The sequence below is a fragment of the Hemiscyllium ocellatum genome, chromosome 3 (genome assembly GCF_020745735.1).
Source record: "Hemiscyllium ocellatum isolate sHemOce1 chromosome 3, sHemOce1.pat.X.cur, whole genome shotgun sequence".
In the NCBI taxonomy this organism is placed as follows: Eukaryota; Metazoa; Chordata; class Chondrichthyes; order Orectolobiformes; family Hemiscylliidae; genus Hemiscyllium; species Hemiscyllium ocellatum.
Window position 1 is genome coordinate 67,906,711 of NC_083403.1, and position 17,629 is coordinate 67,924,339.

Consider the following 17,629-nt stretch of genomic DNA (forward strand, 5'->3'; position numbering starts at 1 on the left):
CACCACACCACCAATTCCTCAACGAAATGTTTTAAGGATTTTTCCTCACTGTGCAATATAATATTTTGTCTATGTATTATATGCTTGAGTTATATGCTCTTTCAAGGACAATATCACAGACAGTAGAATTTCACCAATGCTTCCCAATGGTAAATCTCTTTCCAGCCTGATATCTTCTCCCTTTCTCTGAACAATGGTACCATCATTTTCAAAATGAAAGAAGCAACAATGCAATCAACAAAGAAACAATATAACGATGGATGGAATCATTTTATTAGAGCAACTGTCTCCCCATCAAGGTAATCATCTGCTTTTATGTATTTGATGTTGACTGTAGATATGTTCTAACTCAATGTTACTGATGAAAAAACTCAACAGCCATTCCAAAATGTAAAACAAGCTGGGTTGAATTCAATCTGAGGTTTTCTTAGCTCTCTGAAGTTGTTAACCCTGACAAAACAGCTAGGTTATGTTTGAAATCACATAATTCGTGTATTTTGAGTTTGATCACTTTCAGTTTCAGAATTCTATAGAATTTATTTTTTTTTTATTTTAATTGTAGGATGTGGGCATCCCTAGTTGCCTGTCCCTAGCTGCTTTTGAGAAGGTGGTGATGAGCTGCCTTCTTAAACCACAGCAGTCCATGTGCTGTAGGTAGACCCACTATGCTGTTAGTGAGGGACTTCTGGGATTTTGATACAGTGACTCTTCAACTTGAATTCTCCTGATAGATCACTTTTGTGCACAGGAAATTTAAGCTATCAACAATTAAAAATCCAATGCACAAAGCAGTCTCAGACCATTAGAGTGGATGCTTTGTTCTGGTTATTTAGTCTGCAAATATAAAATTAATATAAAATTTAAGCAAGGATGTCTTTGATAACTTGATAAGCATGCCCGAACATAAAGCGATGAGGAAGTTTATTTAGGGACCTTGTCTGAAATGAATAGGATCATTGTGGAAAATGGATTGGTGAGACATGCCTCAGTTCTTCACTGCCCCGAAACCATATCAAGTTCACCCAAATAGGATAGCCATGTTCCACTTTGTCCCAACCTTAAATGTAAACCCAGCAAGACAAAAACAAAATTCTGAAGGAGTGACCATCTTTTCATCTATGTTACTCCCCATTTCAAGGCCCATCGATGATATTGGTGGAAATTGCTCTGAGGTGAACAATGGAGCTGGCAGCCATTAAAGCCACATAATCTGTCTTCATTCTGCCCTCAATTATTTATGCATTGAGGATACAGGACCTGATTAAAGTAGAATATTACTTAAATAAAGAATGACTGTAAAATTCCAAATTGCAAAGATTGGTTGGAGAGACAGTTAGAAGCAATGAGGAATTTGCAACAGCAACAGTATGTGCTGGATGGCAGTTATAGGAAGGGGGGAAAGTCTCAGTACAGCCACATAGATGGGTTAACTCCAGGAAAGGTAAGGGAGGTAGGCAGCTAGTGCAGGAGTCTTTTGTGGCTATACCCATTTTAAACAAATATGCAGTTTTGGAAAATGTAAGGGATGATGGATTATCATCCTAGCGTGAACAGCCAAGTTTCTGGTATTGAGACTGGCTCTAATGCAACAAGGGGCATGTCGGGTTCAAAGAGATCAATTGTGTTAGGGGATTCTGTAGTCAGAGGGACAGACAGACGTTTCTGTGGCCAGCAGAGAAAAGGCAGAATGGTGTGTTACTTCCCTGGTGCCAGGACCAAGGATGTCTCAGAGAGGGTGCGGAATGTTCTCACAGGGGAGAGGGGCCAGCAAGAGGTCATTGTCCACATTGGAACCAAGGGGATAGGAAGGGAAAACGTTGACAGTCTAAAGGGAGATTACAGAGAATTAGGTAGGAATTTAAAAAAGGAGGTCCTCGAGAGTAGTAATATCTGGATTACTTCCAGTGCTATGAGCTAGTGAGGGCAGGAATAGGAGGATAGAGCAGATGCATGGCTGAGGAGCTGGTGTATGGAAGAATGAATCACATTTTTGAATCATTGAAATCTCTTTCAGGGTAGAAGTGACCTGTACAAGAAGGACGGATTGCACCTAAATTGGAAGGGGACTAATATACTGGCTGGGAAATTTGCTGCAGCTGCTGGGGAGGATTTAAACTAGTAAGGTGAAGGTGGGGGTGGGGTTGGGGTGGTGGTGGGACTCAGGGAGATAGTGAGGGAAGAGGTCAATCTGAGACTGATACAGCTGAGAACAGAAGGAAATCAAACAGTCAGGGCAGGCAGGGGCAAGGTAGGACTAATAAATTAAACTGCATTTATTTCAATGCAAGGGGCCTAACAGAGAAGGTAGATGAACTCAGGGCATGGTTAGGAACATGGTACTAGGATATCATAGCAATTACAGAAACATGGCTCAGGGATGGGCAGGACTGGCAGCTTAATATTCCAGGATACAAATGCTACAGGAAGGATAGAAAGGGAGGCAAGAGAGGAGGGGGAGTGGCATTCTTGATAAGGGATAGCATTACAGCTGTGCTGAGGAAGGATATTCCCAGAAATACATCCAGGGAAGTTATTTGGGTGGAACTGAGAAATAAGAAAGGGATGATCACCTTATTGGGATTGTATTATAGATGTCCTAATAGTCAGAGGGAAATTGAGAAACAAATTTGTAAGGAGATCTCAGCTATCCGTAAGAATAATAGGGTGATTATGGTAGGAGATTTTAACTTTCCAAACATAGACTGGGACTGCCATAGTGTTAAGAGTTTAGATGGAGAGGAAATTGTTAAGTGTGTACAAGAACATTTTCTGATTCAGTATGTGGACGTACCTACTAGAGAAGATGCAAAACTTGACTTACTCAAGGGAAGTAAGGCAGGGCAGTAGACTGAGGTGTCAGAGGGGGAGCACTTTGGGGCCAGCGACCATACTTCTATTCGTTTTAAAATAGTGATGGAAAAGGATAGATCTAAAAGTTGAAGTTCTAAATTGGAGAAAGGCCAATTTTGACGGTATTAGGCAAGAACATTCGAAAGCTGATTGGGGGCAGATGTTCGCAGGTAAAGGGGTGACTGGAAAATGGGAAGCCTTCAGAAATGAGTTAACGAGAATCCAGAGAAAGGATATTCCTGTCAGGGTGAAAGGAAAGGCTGGTAGGGAAAGGGAATGCTGGATGACTAAAGAAATTGAGGGTTTGGTTAAGAAAAAAAAAGGAAGCATAGACAGGATAAATTGAGTGAATCCTTAGAAGAGTATAAAGGAAGTAGGAGTATACTTAAGAGGGAAGTCAGGAAGGCAAAAAGGGGACATGAGATAGCTTTGGCAAATAGAGTAAAGGAGAATCCAAAGGGTTTTTACAAATACATTAAGGACAAAAGGGTAAGTGGGGTGAGAATTAGGCCCCTCAAAGATCAGCAAGGTGGCCTTTGTGTGGAGCCGCATAAAATGGGGGAGATACTAAATTAATATTTTGCATCAGTATTTACCATGGAAAAGAATATGGAAGATATAGACTGCAGGGAAATAGATGGTGACATCTTGTAAAATGTCCAAATTACAGAGGAGGAAGTGCTGGATGTCTTGAAGCACATAAAAGTGCATAAAGACCCAGGACCTGATCAGGTGTACCCGAGGACTCTGTGGGAAGCTAGAGAAGTGATTGCTGGGCCTCTTACTGAGACATTTGTATCATCAATAGTTACAGGTGAGGTGCCTGAAGACTGGAGGTTGGGTAACGTGGTGCCACTGTTTAAGAAGGGTGGTAAGAACAAGCCAGGGAACTATAGACCGGTGGGCCTGAACTCGGTGGTGGGCAAGTTGTTGGAGGGAATCCTGAGGGACAGGATGTATTTCGAAAGGCAAGGACTGATTAGGGATAGTCAACATGGCTTTGTGCGTGGGAAGTCATGTCTCACAAACTTGATTGAGTTTTTTGAAGAAGTAACAAAGAGGATTGATGAGTGCAGAGTGGTAGATGTGATCTATATGGACTTCAGTAAGCCGTTCGACTAGATTCCCCATGGGAGATTGATTAACAAGGTTAGATCTCGTGGAATACAGGGAGAACTAGCCATTTGGATACAGAACTGGCTCAAAGGTAGAAGACAGAGGGTGGTGGTGGAGAGTTGTTTTTCAGACTGGAGGCCTGTGTCCAGTGGAGTGCCACAAGGATCGGTGCTAGGTCCTCTACATTTTGTCATTTACATAAATGATTTGGATGCAAGGATAAGAGATACAATTGGTAAGTTTGCAGATGATACCAAAATTGAAGGTGTAGTGGACAACAAAGAGGGTTACCTCAGATTACAGCAGAATCTTGACCAGATGGACCAATGGGCTGAGAGTTGGCAGATGAAGTTTAATTCAGATAAATGCGAGGTGCTGCATTTTGCGAAAGCAAATCTTAGCAGTACTTATACACTTAACGGTAAGGTCCTATGGAGAGTTGCTGAACAAGGAGACCTTGGAGTGCAGGTTCATAGCTCCTTGAAAGTGGAGTCGCAGGTAGATGGGATAGTGAAGAAAGCGTTTGGTTTGCTTTCCTTTATTGGTCAGAGTACTCCGTACAGGAGTTGGGAGGTCATGTTGAAAGTGGAGTCGCAGGTAGATAGTGAAGATGGCATTTGGTATGCTTTCGTTTGTTGGTCAGAGTATTGATTACAGGAGTTGGGTGACCATGTTGCAGCTGAACAGGACATTGGTTAGGCTACTGTTGGAATATTGCATGCAATTCTGGTCTGCTTCCTATCGCAAAAGGTGTTGTGAAACTTGAAAGGGTTCAGAAAAGATTTACAAGGATGTTGCCAGGGTTGGAGGATTTGAGCTATAGGGAGAGGCTGAACAGGCTGGGGCTGTTTTCCCTGGAGTGTCGGAGGCTGAGGGGTGACCTTATTGAGGTTTACAAAATTATGAGGGGCATGGATGTGGTAAATAAACAAAGTCTTTTCCCTGGGGTCGGGGAGTACAGAACTAGATGCATAGGTTTAGTGTGAGAAGGGAAAGATGTAAAAGAGACCTAAGGGGCAACGTTTTCATGCAGAGGGTGGTATTTGTATGGAATGAGCTGCCAGAGGAAGTGGTGGAGGCTGGTACAATTGCAACATTTAAGGGGCCATTTAGATGGTATATGAATAGGAAGGGTTTGGAGGGATATGGGCCGTGTGCTGGCAGGTGGGACTAACCTGGTCGGCATGGATGGGTTGGACTGAAGGGTCTATTTCCATGCTCTACACCTCTTTGACTCTTTGACTCTATGAGGTGTTCTCGCAATGAGTCACAAAAGATGAGTATGTAGGTAGAACAATTACAAAAGCTAATTGAAAGCTTTCCTTCATTCAGAGAAAAATTAAACATATAGGAAAGGATGTTTTGCTTGTGTTCTATGTGGAGGCCTCGAGAACTGTGCAGTTTCGGTCTCCTTTTTCAGGAAGGACGTGAATGCATTGGAGGTAATTGAGAAGTAGTTTACTAGATTGATAACAGGCATGAGTAGATTGTCTTAAGAGGAAACGTTGGACAGGCTAATGAGTGTTGAGGAGTGACTTGCCTGAAGCATACAAAATCCTGAATGGTCTTGACAAGAGAATTTTTCCTCTTGTGTGAGAGTTCAGAAAGTGGGGGATGGGAGCTGTTTAAAAATTATGCATCATTCTTTCAGGATAGTGACATGTCAAGTTTTTTTCTCTCTCCGGGAGTTTGTGAGTTTGGAACACTCTCTCACATCTCAGTGGAGGACATAATTGAATAGTGAAGATAGATTCTTGTTCCACAAGTGAATCAACGTTATCAGGGATGGTCGGAAATGAAAATACAACAGACCCGATAAGATCTTATTTAATGACAGAGCTGGCTCAGGACACTGAAAGGCTGACTTTGGCTCCTAATTCTGAGTTTCATAGAAAAACAATTGGACTCAAAACATTAATTCTGTTTTTGTCTCCATAGGTGCTGCTAGACCTGCTGACTTTCTCAACCACTTTCTGCTATGACTCTAAAAAGTTTAGATCCGCATAAAAAGTTTTTTAAAATCGCTTTTGTATTTCTTTAGTCAATTACACATTGAATTGTTGCCACAGATTGACTGATCAATGGAACAATCATCTGATCATCATCATACCATGACTAAGGATGCATGAATGACTTTTTCAAGTCAAAAGAAAATATAGCTTCAATTACCAATTGATCTACTGTTCGCAAATATTTTATGATCTATGCATAAGTGATTGTGTTGCTCCAATGAAAACTAATTTTAACAAGATTTAAAATACTTGTCTTTATGAGCTAGGTATCTTTCAAGTATTTCCAAAATTCACTGTCATCAAAGGTTAGAAATATGAATATTCAGAAATATGAAGCCAAATGTTTTTCAGTATGCACTACATTTATTTTCTCGTTATGTCCTCTCGGATTCCTTGGAATAATCACCATTTATCCAAAAACTCAATCGGAGAAATTATAATGACTTGCCTCCATGCAAAACGTCCATTGGCTCCATATTTTGGCACTTAGATATCCAGTGTGTCAGTTTTACCCACCTCACTTGGGGTGGATCCGCAATAGAGTTATGGGATTCAAAATATTATATCTGTTTCTCTCTTTATAGCTGCTGCTAGACCTGTTGAGGATTTTTTTCTGTTTTTATTTCAAGTCTGTCAGCATTTGCTTTTATTATGAATTTCTATTGCACTGAAAATTGGACTTGTGATTTATTTTCACAGTGCAGTGCCTCAATGACACAACCTTGAATTCTCGTCCAAAGCTGACTCTTCATTGACAGAGTAACTTTGTGACAATTAATATTTTTCTGCTATTTTTCTTCAGTTGCCAATTAATAGTGGACGACGAGGATCAAACAACAGTTGATTGTTCCACAGAAGAATCTGTCTATCCCAAAGGAAAATTCTACTTTGGAGGTTCAGTCCATGACCAATATGTTAACTTCACAGGCTGCATCAGCAATGCTTACCTCAGCAGGTCAGAGCTTCTTTATTTCTTTGTTATGTGTGAAGGTAGCTGCATAAAAGATTCATGACAGGTTCTTCATGCCCTGAGCATGTTAAATCATTAAAAAAAAGGGCAATGCCGCGAAGAAACGTTTCTTAGATAGCTGCTCAGAGACAAAAACTGTTTCAGTGTTGCTTCTTGCAAAATAAACAAACAGTATTTTGTTATTCACACAAAAGTAGAGAAAGTGGACCCCTGTCCATTTATCAGTAGCATTATACAAAACAAGTGCATATGTCATGGTAAATCCAGTGCTCCTACTTTTCACAAGGAAGTAGGCTTTTGGCTTTCAACACAGTTGATCTGAGTGATTTCTTTTGTTATAATTTCAAATTAAATATTTCCCTCCCAGTATCATAGATAACTGAGTTGAATATTCTGCAACAATGGGTGTTTAATTGAAATAGGCTTTTTTAATAAAACACGATACAGATACTACAATCTAAATTTCCATTTATTTACCCTGTCTTATGTAATTTAAATACAAAACTGTTGCTTTTCCTAAATGTAATTAATTGTAATAAAATAATGACCAAACAGAAATAATACAAATTATAAATCTTCTCATAAATAACGTGTTTAAAAGTAAGTGAACACACTGTACCTTCAGATTAACTTATATAGTTTTAATAGCCAGGGTAGAGAAAAATAAAATTGAGGCAGTGCAATAGACAATTTTGCATTGCCTCAACTTTACAAAAAATGGGTGAGATCCAGATTTTGCAGTCCCACAGTGTTGCCAGGTTCGGAAACAAAATAGCTACTAAGGTGAAGTGCTGCCTGTTGTTCTGCTTCCAACAGTTTTCACTGTCATAGGAAATGTTCCAGGCCACGAACTCCATACACATTGATTTAGAAGCTATAGATTCATAGAGTCATAGAGATGTACAGCATGGAAACAGACCCTTCGGTCCAACTGATCCGTGCCGACCAGATATCCCAACCCAATCTAGTCCCACTTGCCAGCTCCTAGTCCATTTCCCTCCAAACCCTTCCTATTCATATACCCATCCAGATGCCTTTTAAATGTTGCAATTGTACTATCCTCCACCACTTCCTCTGGCAACTCATTCCATACACCTACCACCCTCTGCATGAAAAAGTTAGGTCTCTTTTAAATCTTTCCCTTCTCACGCTAAAGTTTTGCCATCTAATTCTGGACTCCCCCACCCTATCCATGTCCCCTCATGATTTTGTAAACCTCTATATAGGGAGAGGCCTGTTCAGACTCTCCCTATATCCTCCAACCTCGGCAATGTCCTTGTAAATCTTTTCTGAACCCTTTCAAGTTTCACAACACCTTTTGCGATAGGAAGCAGACCAGAATTGCATGCAATATTCCAACAGTGGCCAAACCAATGTCCTGTTCAGCTGCAACATGATCGCCCAACTCCTGTAATCAATACTCTGACCAACAAATGAAAGCATACCAAATGCCATCTTCACTATCTACCTGCGACTCCACTTTCAACATGACCTCCCAACTCCTGTACGGAGTACTCTGACCAATAAAGGAAAGCAAACCAAACGCTTTCTTCACTATTCTATCTATCTGCGACTCCACTTTCAAGGAGCTATGAACTTGCACTCCAAGGTCTCTTTGTTCAGTAACACACCTTAGGACCTTACCATTAAGTGTATAAATCCCAAAATGCAACACCTCAGATTTATCTGAATTAAGTCCATTTGCCACATCCCAGCCCATTGGCCCATCTGATCAAGATCCTGTTGTAATCTGAGAAAACCTTCTTCGCTGTCCACTACACCTCCAATTCTGGTGTCAACCGCAAATTTAATAACTATACCTCTTATGCTTACATCCAAATCATTTACATAAATGATGAAACGTAGTGGACCCAGCACCGATCCTTGTGGTACTCCACTGTTCACAGCCGTCCAGTCTGAAAAACAACCTTCCCCCACCACCCTCTGTAGTCTGCCTTTGAGCCAGTTCAGTATCCAAACTGTATCCAGTTCTCCCTGTGAGATCTAACCTTGTTAACCAGTCTTCCATGGGGAACCTAGTCAAACGCCTAACTGAAGTCCATATAGATCACATCTACCGCTCTGCCCTGATCAATCCTCTTTGTTACTTCAAAAGACTCGATCAAGTTTGTAAGACATGAATTCGCATGTACAAAGCCATGTTGACTATCCTTAATCAGTCCTTGCCTATCCAAACACATGTACATCCTGTCCCTCAGGATTCTCTCCAACAACTTGCCCACCACCGATGTCAGGCTCACTGGTCTAAGTTCCCTGGCTTGTCCTTACCACCCTTCTTAAACAGTCGCACCATGTGAGCCAATCTCCAGTCTTCCGGCACCTCACCTGTGACTATCGATGATACAAATATCTCAGCAAGAGGCCAGCAATCACTTCTCTAGCTTCAGGTCTTGGGCATTTATCCGCTTTTATGCATTTCAAGACATCCAGCACTCCCTCCTCTGTAATACCGACATTTTTCAAGATGTCACCATCTATTTCCCTACATTCTATATCTTCCATGTCCTTTTCCACAGTAAATACTAATGAAAAATACTCATTTAGTATCTCCCCCATTTTCTGCGGCTCCACACAAAGGCCGTCTTGCTGATCTTTGAGGGGACCTATTCTCTCCCTAGTTACCCTTTTGTCCTTAATGTATTTGTAAAAACCCTTTGGATTCTCCTTAACTCTATTTGCCAAAACTATCTTCCCTCTTGAGTATACTCCTACTGCCTTTATATTCTTCTAAGGAGTCACGCGATCTATTCCTGTCTATATCTTACAAATGCTTCCTTCTTTTCCTTAACCAAACCCTCAATTTCTTTAGTAATCCAGCGTTCCCTATACCTTCCAGTCTTCCCTTTCACCCTGACAGAAATATACTTTCTCTGGACTCTCGTTATCTTATTTCTGAAGGCTTCCCATTTTCCAGCTGTCTCTTTACCTGCGAACATTTGCCCCCAATCAGAGTTTGAAAGTTCTTGCCTAATACCATCAAAAGAAACCTTTCTCCAATTTAGAATTTCAACTTTTAGATCTGGTCTATTCTTTTCCATCACTATTTTAAAACTAATAGGATTATGGTTGCTGGCCCCAAAATGCTCCCCCACTGATACCTCAGTCTACTGCCCTGCCTTATTTCCCAAGAGTAGGTCAAGTTTTGCACCTTCTCTAGTAGGTACATCCACATACTGAATCAGAAAATTTTCTTGTACACACTTAACAAATTCCTCTCCATCTAAACCCTTAACTCTATGTCAGTCCCAGTCTATGTTTGGAAAGTTAAAATCCCCTACCATAACCACCCTATTATTCTTACAGATAGCTGAGATCTCCTTACAAGTTTGTTTCTCAATTTCCCTCTGACTATTAGGGGGTCTCTAATACAATCCCAATAAGGTGTTCATCCCTTTCTTATTTCTCAGTTCCACCCAAATAACTTCCCTGGATGTATTTCCAGGTATATCCGTCCTCAGCACAGCTGTAATGCTATCCCTTATCAAAAACGTCACCCCCCCCCCCCCCCCCCCCCCCCCAACCCTCCTGTCTTGCCTCCCTTTCTATCCTTCCTGTAGCATTTGTATCCTGGAACATTAAGCTGCCAGTCCTGCCCATCCCTGAGCCATGTTTCTATAATTGCTATGATATCCCAGTCCCAAGTTCCTAACATGCCCTGAGTTCGTCTGCCTTTACTGTTAGGTCCCTTGCATTGAAATAAATGTAGTTTAATTTATTAGTCCTACCTCGTTCTCTGCTTTGTCCCTGCCTGCCCTGACTGTTTGACTCACTTCTGTTCTCAACTGTACCAGTCTCATATTGTTTTCCTTCCTCACAATCTCCCTGCGCTCCCTCTCGCCCCTCCTCACCTTACAAGTTTAAAACCTCCCGTGTAGCTCTCGCAATTCTCCCTGCCAGTATTAATCCCCTTCCAATTTAGGTGCAATCTGTCCTTCTTGTACAGGTCACTTCTACCCCAAAAGAGATTCCAATGATCCAAAAATGTGAATCTTTCTCCCATACACCAGCTCCTCAGCCATGCATTCATCTGCTATGTCCTCCTATTACTGTCCTCACTAGCTCATAGCACTGGGAGTAATCCAGGTATTACTACTCTCGAGACCTCCTTTTTAAATTCCTGCCTAACTTTCTGTAATGTCCCTTCAGAATCTCAACCTTTTCCTTTCCTATCTCGTTGGTTCCAATGTGTGCAATGACCTCCTGCTTGTCCCTCTCCCCCTTGAGAACATTCTGCACCCTCTCTGAGACATCCTTGATCCTGTGGCACCAGGGAAGCAACACACCATTCTGCTTTTTTGTTGCTGGCCGCAGAAATGTACCCCGGACTAGAGAGTCCCCTAACACAATTGATGTCTTGGAACCTGACGTACCTCTCATTGCATTAGACCCTGTCTCAATACCAGAAACTTGGCTGTTTTTGCTATATTCCCCCGAGAATCCATCATCTCCTACACTTTCCAAAACAGTGTACTTGTTTGAAATGGGACAGCCACAGAAGACACCTGCACTAGCTTCCTACCTCTGTTACCTCTCCTGGAACTAACCCATCCATGTGACTGTATCTGTGACTTTCCCCCTTCCTATAACTGCCATCCATCACATCCCCTTGCTCTTCTAAATTCTGCATTGCTTCTAACTGTCCATTCGATCCGATAGGATTTGCAACCAACGGCATTTTTTGCAGATATAATCCTCAGTAACCTGTAAACTCTCCCTAAACTCCCACATCTGACAGGAAGAGCATATCACTCTACTAGAGGCTATTTTTGCTCCTTCACAATCTACAGACCCAGAAAATAGCACCACCCTAGTCCTCTACAAAACACTGCTACAAGTTAAATTAATACCATGGCTTATATTTTAAGTTTAATCAGGAGACATTTCTCAATAAAACATGTAATCAAGAAAGAACTCACTCTACTCACTACTGCAGACTTACTATAAGGCCACACTTAAAAATTCACTTCTGTTTCTGTGCTGTGACTTCTTCCAGACAGGTTCTTCCAAGATTAGTTGTGAATTTCACTGTTTGTTAATTTTCCCAGACGCACTCTGATGTGCAGTGATACATGTTTTCAAACAGCAAAGGCAGTAACTGTGCAGGTTCAAATTCACTGCGGTGTTCGTTTCTTTCTCTCCCTCTCTCTCCTGCACTGACCTCACCCTGTGCTTCCTTTTTCTGTTCCTTTCCCTTTGTAAAACTGCTGTTGTTTTGATTTTTTTTCTCCAAAGTTCCAAAACAACGCTAAAGCATATAAAACAGTAATTGCTGCTCTTCGAATTTGAGGAAATCACCTCCAACACCTAAAATACCTAAAAAAAAAGGAGCAGCTGTTGCAGCCAGAAAGTTTTCCCGTCCTCCATATTGGATTGTCCTTAATGTACCTGACTCTAATACCACCCCAGCCAGTGCATTCCACGCACACACCACTCTGTGTAAAGAACCGACTTCTGACATCTTCCCTAAACCTTCCTCCAGTCACCTTAAAAACATGCCTTCACATAATAGCCTTTTCCACCCTGGGAAAAAAAGACTCTGGCAATCCACTCTATCTCTGCCTCTCATCATTTAGTATGCCTCTCTCAAGTCACCTCTCATCCTTCTTTGTTCCAATGAGAAAAGCCTTAGCTCCCTCAACCTTACTTCATAAGACATGCCCTCCAGTCCAGGCAGTTATCCTGGTAAATCTCCTCTGTACCCCCTCTAAAGCTTCTACATCCTTCCTATAATATGGTGACCAGAACTGAACTTAATATTCTAAACGTGGTCTAACCAGGGCTCTCTTGAGCTGCAGCCTAACCTTGTGGCTCTTAAACTCAATCCCCCTGCTAATGAAAGCCAACGCACCATATGAACTCCTAACAACCCTATCAACTAGGGTGGCAACTTTGATGGATCTATGGACATGGACCACAAGATCCCTCTGTTCCTCCACACTGCCAAAAATCCTGTAATCTGCATTCAACTTCAACCTTCCAAAATGAATCACTTCACACTTTTCCAGGTTGAACTCCATCTACCACTTATCAGCCCAGTTCTGCATCCTGTCAATGTACCATTGCAACCTACAACAGTCCTCCACACTATCCACCACTCTACCAACCTTCGTGTCATCGACAAACTTACTAACCCATCCTTCCACTTCTTCATCCAAGCCATTTATAAAAAGCACAAAGACCAAAGGTCCCAGTACAAATCCCTGCGGAACATCACTGGTCACTGAGCACCAGGCTTTCCATCTACCACCTCCTTTTGTCTTCTATGGGCCAGCCAATTCTGTATGCAGACAGCCAAATTTCCTTTTATCCCATGCCTCCTTACTTTCTGAATGAGTCTACCATAGGGAACGTTATCAAACACCGTGTTAAAATCCATGTACATTACATCCACTGATCTACCTTCATCAATGTGTTTTATCACATCCTCAAATAATTCAGTAAGGCTTGTGAGGCATAACCTGCCTATCACAAAGCCATGCTGACTTTCTCTAATCAAACTATGGTTTTACAAGTAATCATAAATTCTGTCTGTCAGAACCTCTCCAATACTTTGCCCACCATCGATGTAAAACTGATTGGTCTGTATTTTTCAGGATTATCCCTATTCCCTTTCTTGAACAAGGGAATCAGATTTTCCACCTTCCAGGCATCTGACACAACTCCAGTTGACAGTGAGGACACAAAGATCACCACCAAAGGTGCAGCAATCTCTTCCCTCACTTCCTGTAGAAACCTTGGGTATATCCCATCTGGGCTAGGGGACTTATCTGTCCCTATATTTTTCAAAATCTCCAGCACATTCTCCTTCTTAACATTAACCTATTTGAGCAAATCAACATGTTTCACACTGTTCTCACAAATGACAAGGTCCCTGTCAATAGTAAATACTGAAGCAAAATGTTCATTAAGGACCTCTCCCACCTCCTCTGACTCCAGACACAGGTTCCCTCCACTATCCTTGATTGGCCCTACCCTCACTCTGGCCATTCTCTTGTTCCTCACATAGACGTAGAATGCCTTAGGATTTTCCTTAATCCTACCCACTAAAGCTTTCTCATGCCGCCTTCTAGGTCTCCTAAGCTCATTGTTCAGTTTCTTCCTGGCTACCTTGTAACCCTCTAGAGCCCTGCTTGATCCTTGCCTCCTCAACCTTAAGTGTTGAGAGTATGGCACTTGAAAAGGACAGCAGGTCAGGCTTTTGCCTGAAACGTTGATTCTCCTGCTCGTCGGATGCGGCTTGACCTGCTGTGTTTTTCCAGCACCACACTCTCAACTCTGATCTCCAGCATCTGCAGTTCTCACTTTCTCCTCCTCAACCTGAAGTAAGCTTCCTTCCTACTCTTGACTAGATATTTCACATTCCTTGTCAGGGAGGAGTCGAGGAGCAGGAGAATTGACATTTTGGGCATAAGCCCTTCATCAGGAATGAGGCTTGTGAGCCAGGACCAAGAGATAAATGGGAGGGAGTGGGTTAACGGGGAAGGTAGCTGAGAAAGCGATAGGGAGATGAAGGTGAGAGAGGAGGTGATAGGTCCATAGGGCAGTGCCGATTTGGAGGCTTGGGAATGAAATAGTGTTGGGGAGGGGAAATGAGGAAGCTGTTGAAATCTACATTTATCCCGTGTGGTTGCAAGGTCCCAAGGCGGAATATGAGACATTCTTCCTCCAGGCATCGCTGGTAATGGTTTGACAGTGGAGGACGTGCAAGACCTGCATGTTCTTAAAGGAGTGGGAGGGGGAGTTGAAGTGTTCAGCCAGGGGGCGTTCGGATTGGTGGGTACAGGTGCCCCAGAGATGTTGTCTGAAACGATCTGCAAGACGGCATTCTGCCTCCCCGATGTAGATGAGATCACACTGGGTGCAATGGATGCAATAGATGATATTGGTAGAGGTACAGGTAAATTTCTGATGAATGTAGAAGGATCCCTTGGGGCCTAGGACGGAGGTGAGGGGAGTAGTGTGAGAGCAGGTTTTGCACTTCCTGTGGTGGCAGAGAAGGGTGTGGACTGTTGGGGGCATGGACCTGACGAGGGAGTCGCGGAGGGAGTGGTCTCTCTGGAATGCTGATGGGTGTAGGGAGGGAAATATATCTTTTGTGGTGGGGTCCATTTGGGGTGGCAGAAGTCAAGGAGGATGATGCGATGTATGTGGACATTGGTGGGGTGGGTTCTGTCCTTGTTACATTGGGAGGGGTGAGGTTTCAAGGGCGGTGGTGTATGAAGTGGAGGATATGCGCTGGAGGACATCATCAACCACATGGGAAGGGAAGTTGCAATCATGGAAGAAAGAGGCCATCTGGGACTTTCTGAGGTGGAATTGGTCATCCTGGGAGCAGAATGTGGGTGGCACGGTGGCACAGTGGTTAGCACTGCTGCCTCACAGCGCCAGAGACCCGGGTTCAATTCCCGCCTCAGGCGACTGATTGTGTGGAGTTTGCACGTTCTCCCCATGTCTGCGTGGGTTTCCTCCGGGTGCTCCGGTTTCCTCCCACAGTCCAAAGATGTGCGGGTCAGGTCAATTGGCCATGCTAAATTGCCCGTAGTGTTAGGTAAGGGGTAAATGTAGGGGTATGGGTGGGTTGCGCTTCGGTGGGTCAGTGTGGACTTGTTGGGCCGAAGGACCTGTTTCCACACTGTAAGTAATCTAATCTAATCTAATCTAATCTAATAGATGCGGTGGAGGCAGAGGAATTAAGAATAAGGGATGGTGTTTTTACAGGAGGTAGGGTGGGAAGTGGTGTAGTCTAGTTAGCTGTGTTCCTTCAACCCTACTATCACTTCCTTGCCATAGTAGGCCAATCCTATCCAGCACTATAAGCAAGTGCTCCCTTAACGAATTCCACATTTCTGTCGTGCATTTCCTTGAGAACATCTGTTCCCAATTTAGGCACCCCAGTTCCTGCTTAAAGCATTGTATTTCCCCCTCCCCCAATTAAATACTTTCCCATACCGTCTGCTTGTATTCCTCTTTGTAACTACATTAAGGTCATGGAGTTGTGATCACTAACACTGAAGTGCTCTCCCACCGAGAGATCTCGCACCTGGCCCGATTCGTTGCCAAGCACTATATCCAATATGGCCTCTCTCTAGTCAGCCTATCTACATATTGAGTCAGGAATCATCCCTGGACACACCTGACAAAAACTGCTCCAACCAAACTATTTGGACTAAGGAGTTTCGAATCAATATTAGGGAAGTTAAAATCACCAATGACAACAACCTTGTTACTTCTGCACAATTCCAATATCTTTCCCAATTTACTCCTCTGTGCCTCTGTTGCTATTGAGGAAAGCTCCCAATAAAGTAACTGCTCCTTTCCTTTTCTGACTTCAACCCATTCTGACTCTGTAGACAAACCCTCCTCGATGACCTCCCTATCTGCAGCTGTGATAATATTCCTGACCGGCAGTGCCACTACACTACCTCTTTTACCTCCAAACCACCCCGGCCCCATTCTTTTTGAAACATCTAATCCCTGGAACAGCCAACAACCATTCCTGCCCCTGTGATATCCAAGTCCTCCATAATGGCCACAACATCATAGATCCAAGTACTGATCTATGCTTATGTTGTCATTGGATAGCAAACAGCATGGAAAATTCATTTTCCTTTTAAACATCATTCATTAGCCACTTTTCCTGATGCTTGAAGAAGTCTTCTGCTAGGGCACAATGTGCACCCCTCCTGCCACCATTAGGCTGACTGTGCAAATATCCTGGACATCTCGAGTGAACTGTGACTGGCTGAAGCTACAGAAGCACACTACCGCCTTGGCAGCACATCTGTCTGCTTTTATATGGAATGCATTTACTACACGTGTTGTGCTTTGTGTCTTAGAAATCTTTAAAGATGACAGCAGTTCTTTGTCTAAAAAAGTGTTTCATTTCCATTACTTTTAAAATGTCTCTAGTCTCATGCCAATACTCATGCTTATATTTAGTTTCTGTTCCTCAGTCACCACACCCAGGTTGAACTCGGAGCAAGCACAACAAAGTGAACAAATAGAAATAGACAAGCACAAAACAATTGAATAATTAAATCCTACATTTATTTCTCCTCAAAGAATGAAATGATCTTATTTTAAATTAAGCTATCCCAAACAATAAACATAGACAGGTTGAGTCACTTCTTAAGGTTCAGAATGACTATTTTCTCTGAATGCAGAAATAGTCATTGTGATATGAAGCATTTTAACAATGAGCTGAGATCTATAAGCTTGAGGTTGTGTTTCAGTTTGGTTGCTTTGGTGAGGCAAATGATTACACAAGATGTGTGTTCACTGCTTGGACCACTCAAGTGGTGGTAAAAGATGACTTTTTTTTATTGATCTGTTTGCACAAACAGATCAAAGACTTTTGGCACTGATGACCCCAACCCTGCTTTTAGCTGTATTGCTACAAAATTTTTTGTATTGAAGTAGATGAATTGTGTGAGCCCAGCTGTGATTTGCCTTGTGTGACGTGCATCATTAGTTAGACATGGTTGAATAAGAATGATGATTTTGCAGTCTGTGGGCTTGGTGACTCACTTTTGGCTTTGCCATGGGTACATATTGTGTGCCAAAGCTCTGGAGATGAAAGCTTTTGAAGGGCACACCTGCACGGGGCGTTGTGTGGCTTAGAGTGGCCTCCTCTGTTGAGGTTGGATTGAAACAGGTACTC

General features: G+C 42.6%; 1 protein-coding gene across 1 annotated transcript in view; it reads left to right on the plus strand.

Moving 5' to 3' along the window:
• The window catches only part of lama4 (laminin, alpha 4), a 184,879-nt gene that overhangs the window by 136,907 nt on the left and 30,343 nt on the right, over window positions 1-17,629 (plus strand). Inside the window, exons 30-31 of the mRNA XM_060850742.1 lie at window positions 166-299; window positions 6,781-6,933. Coding sequence (XP_060706725.1) covers window positions 166-299; window positions 6,781-6,933 — 287 coding nt within the window. The remainder of the gene's footprint in view (window positions 1-165; window positions 300-6,780; window positions 6,934-17,629) is intronic.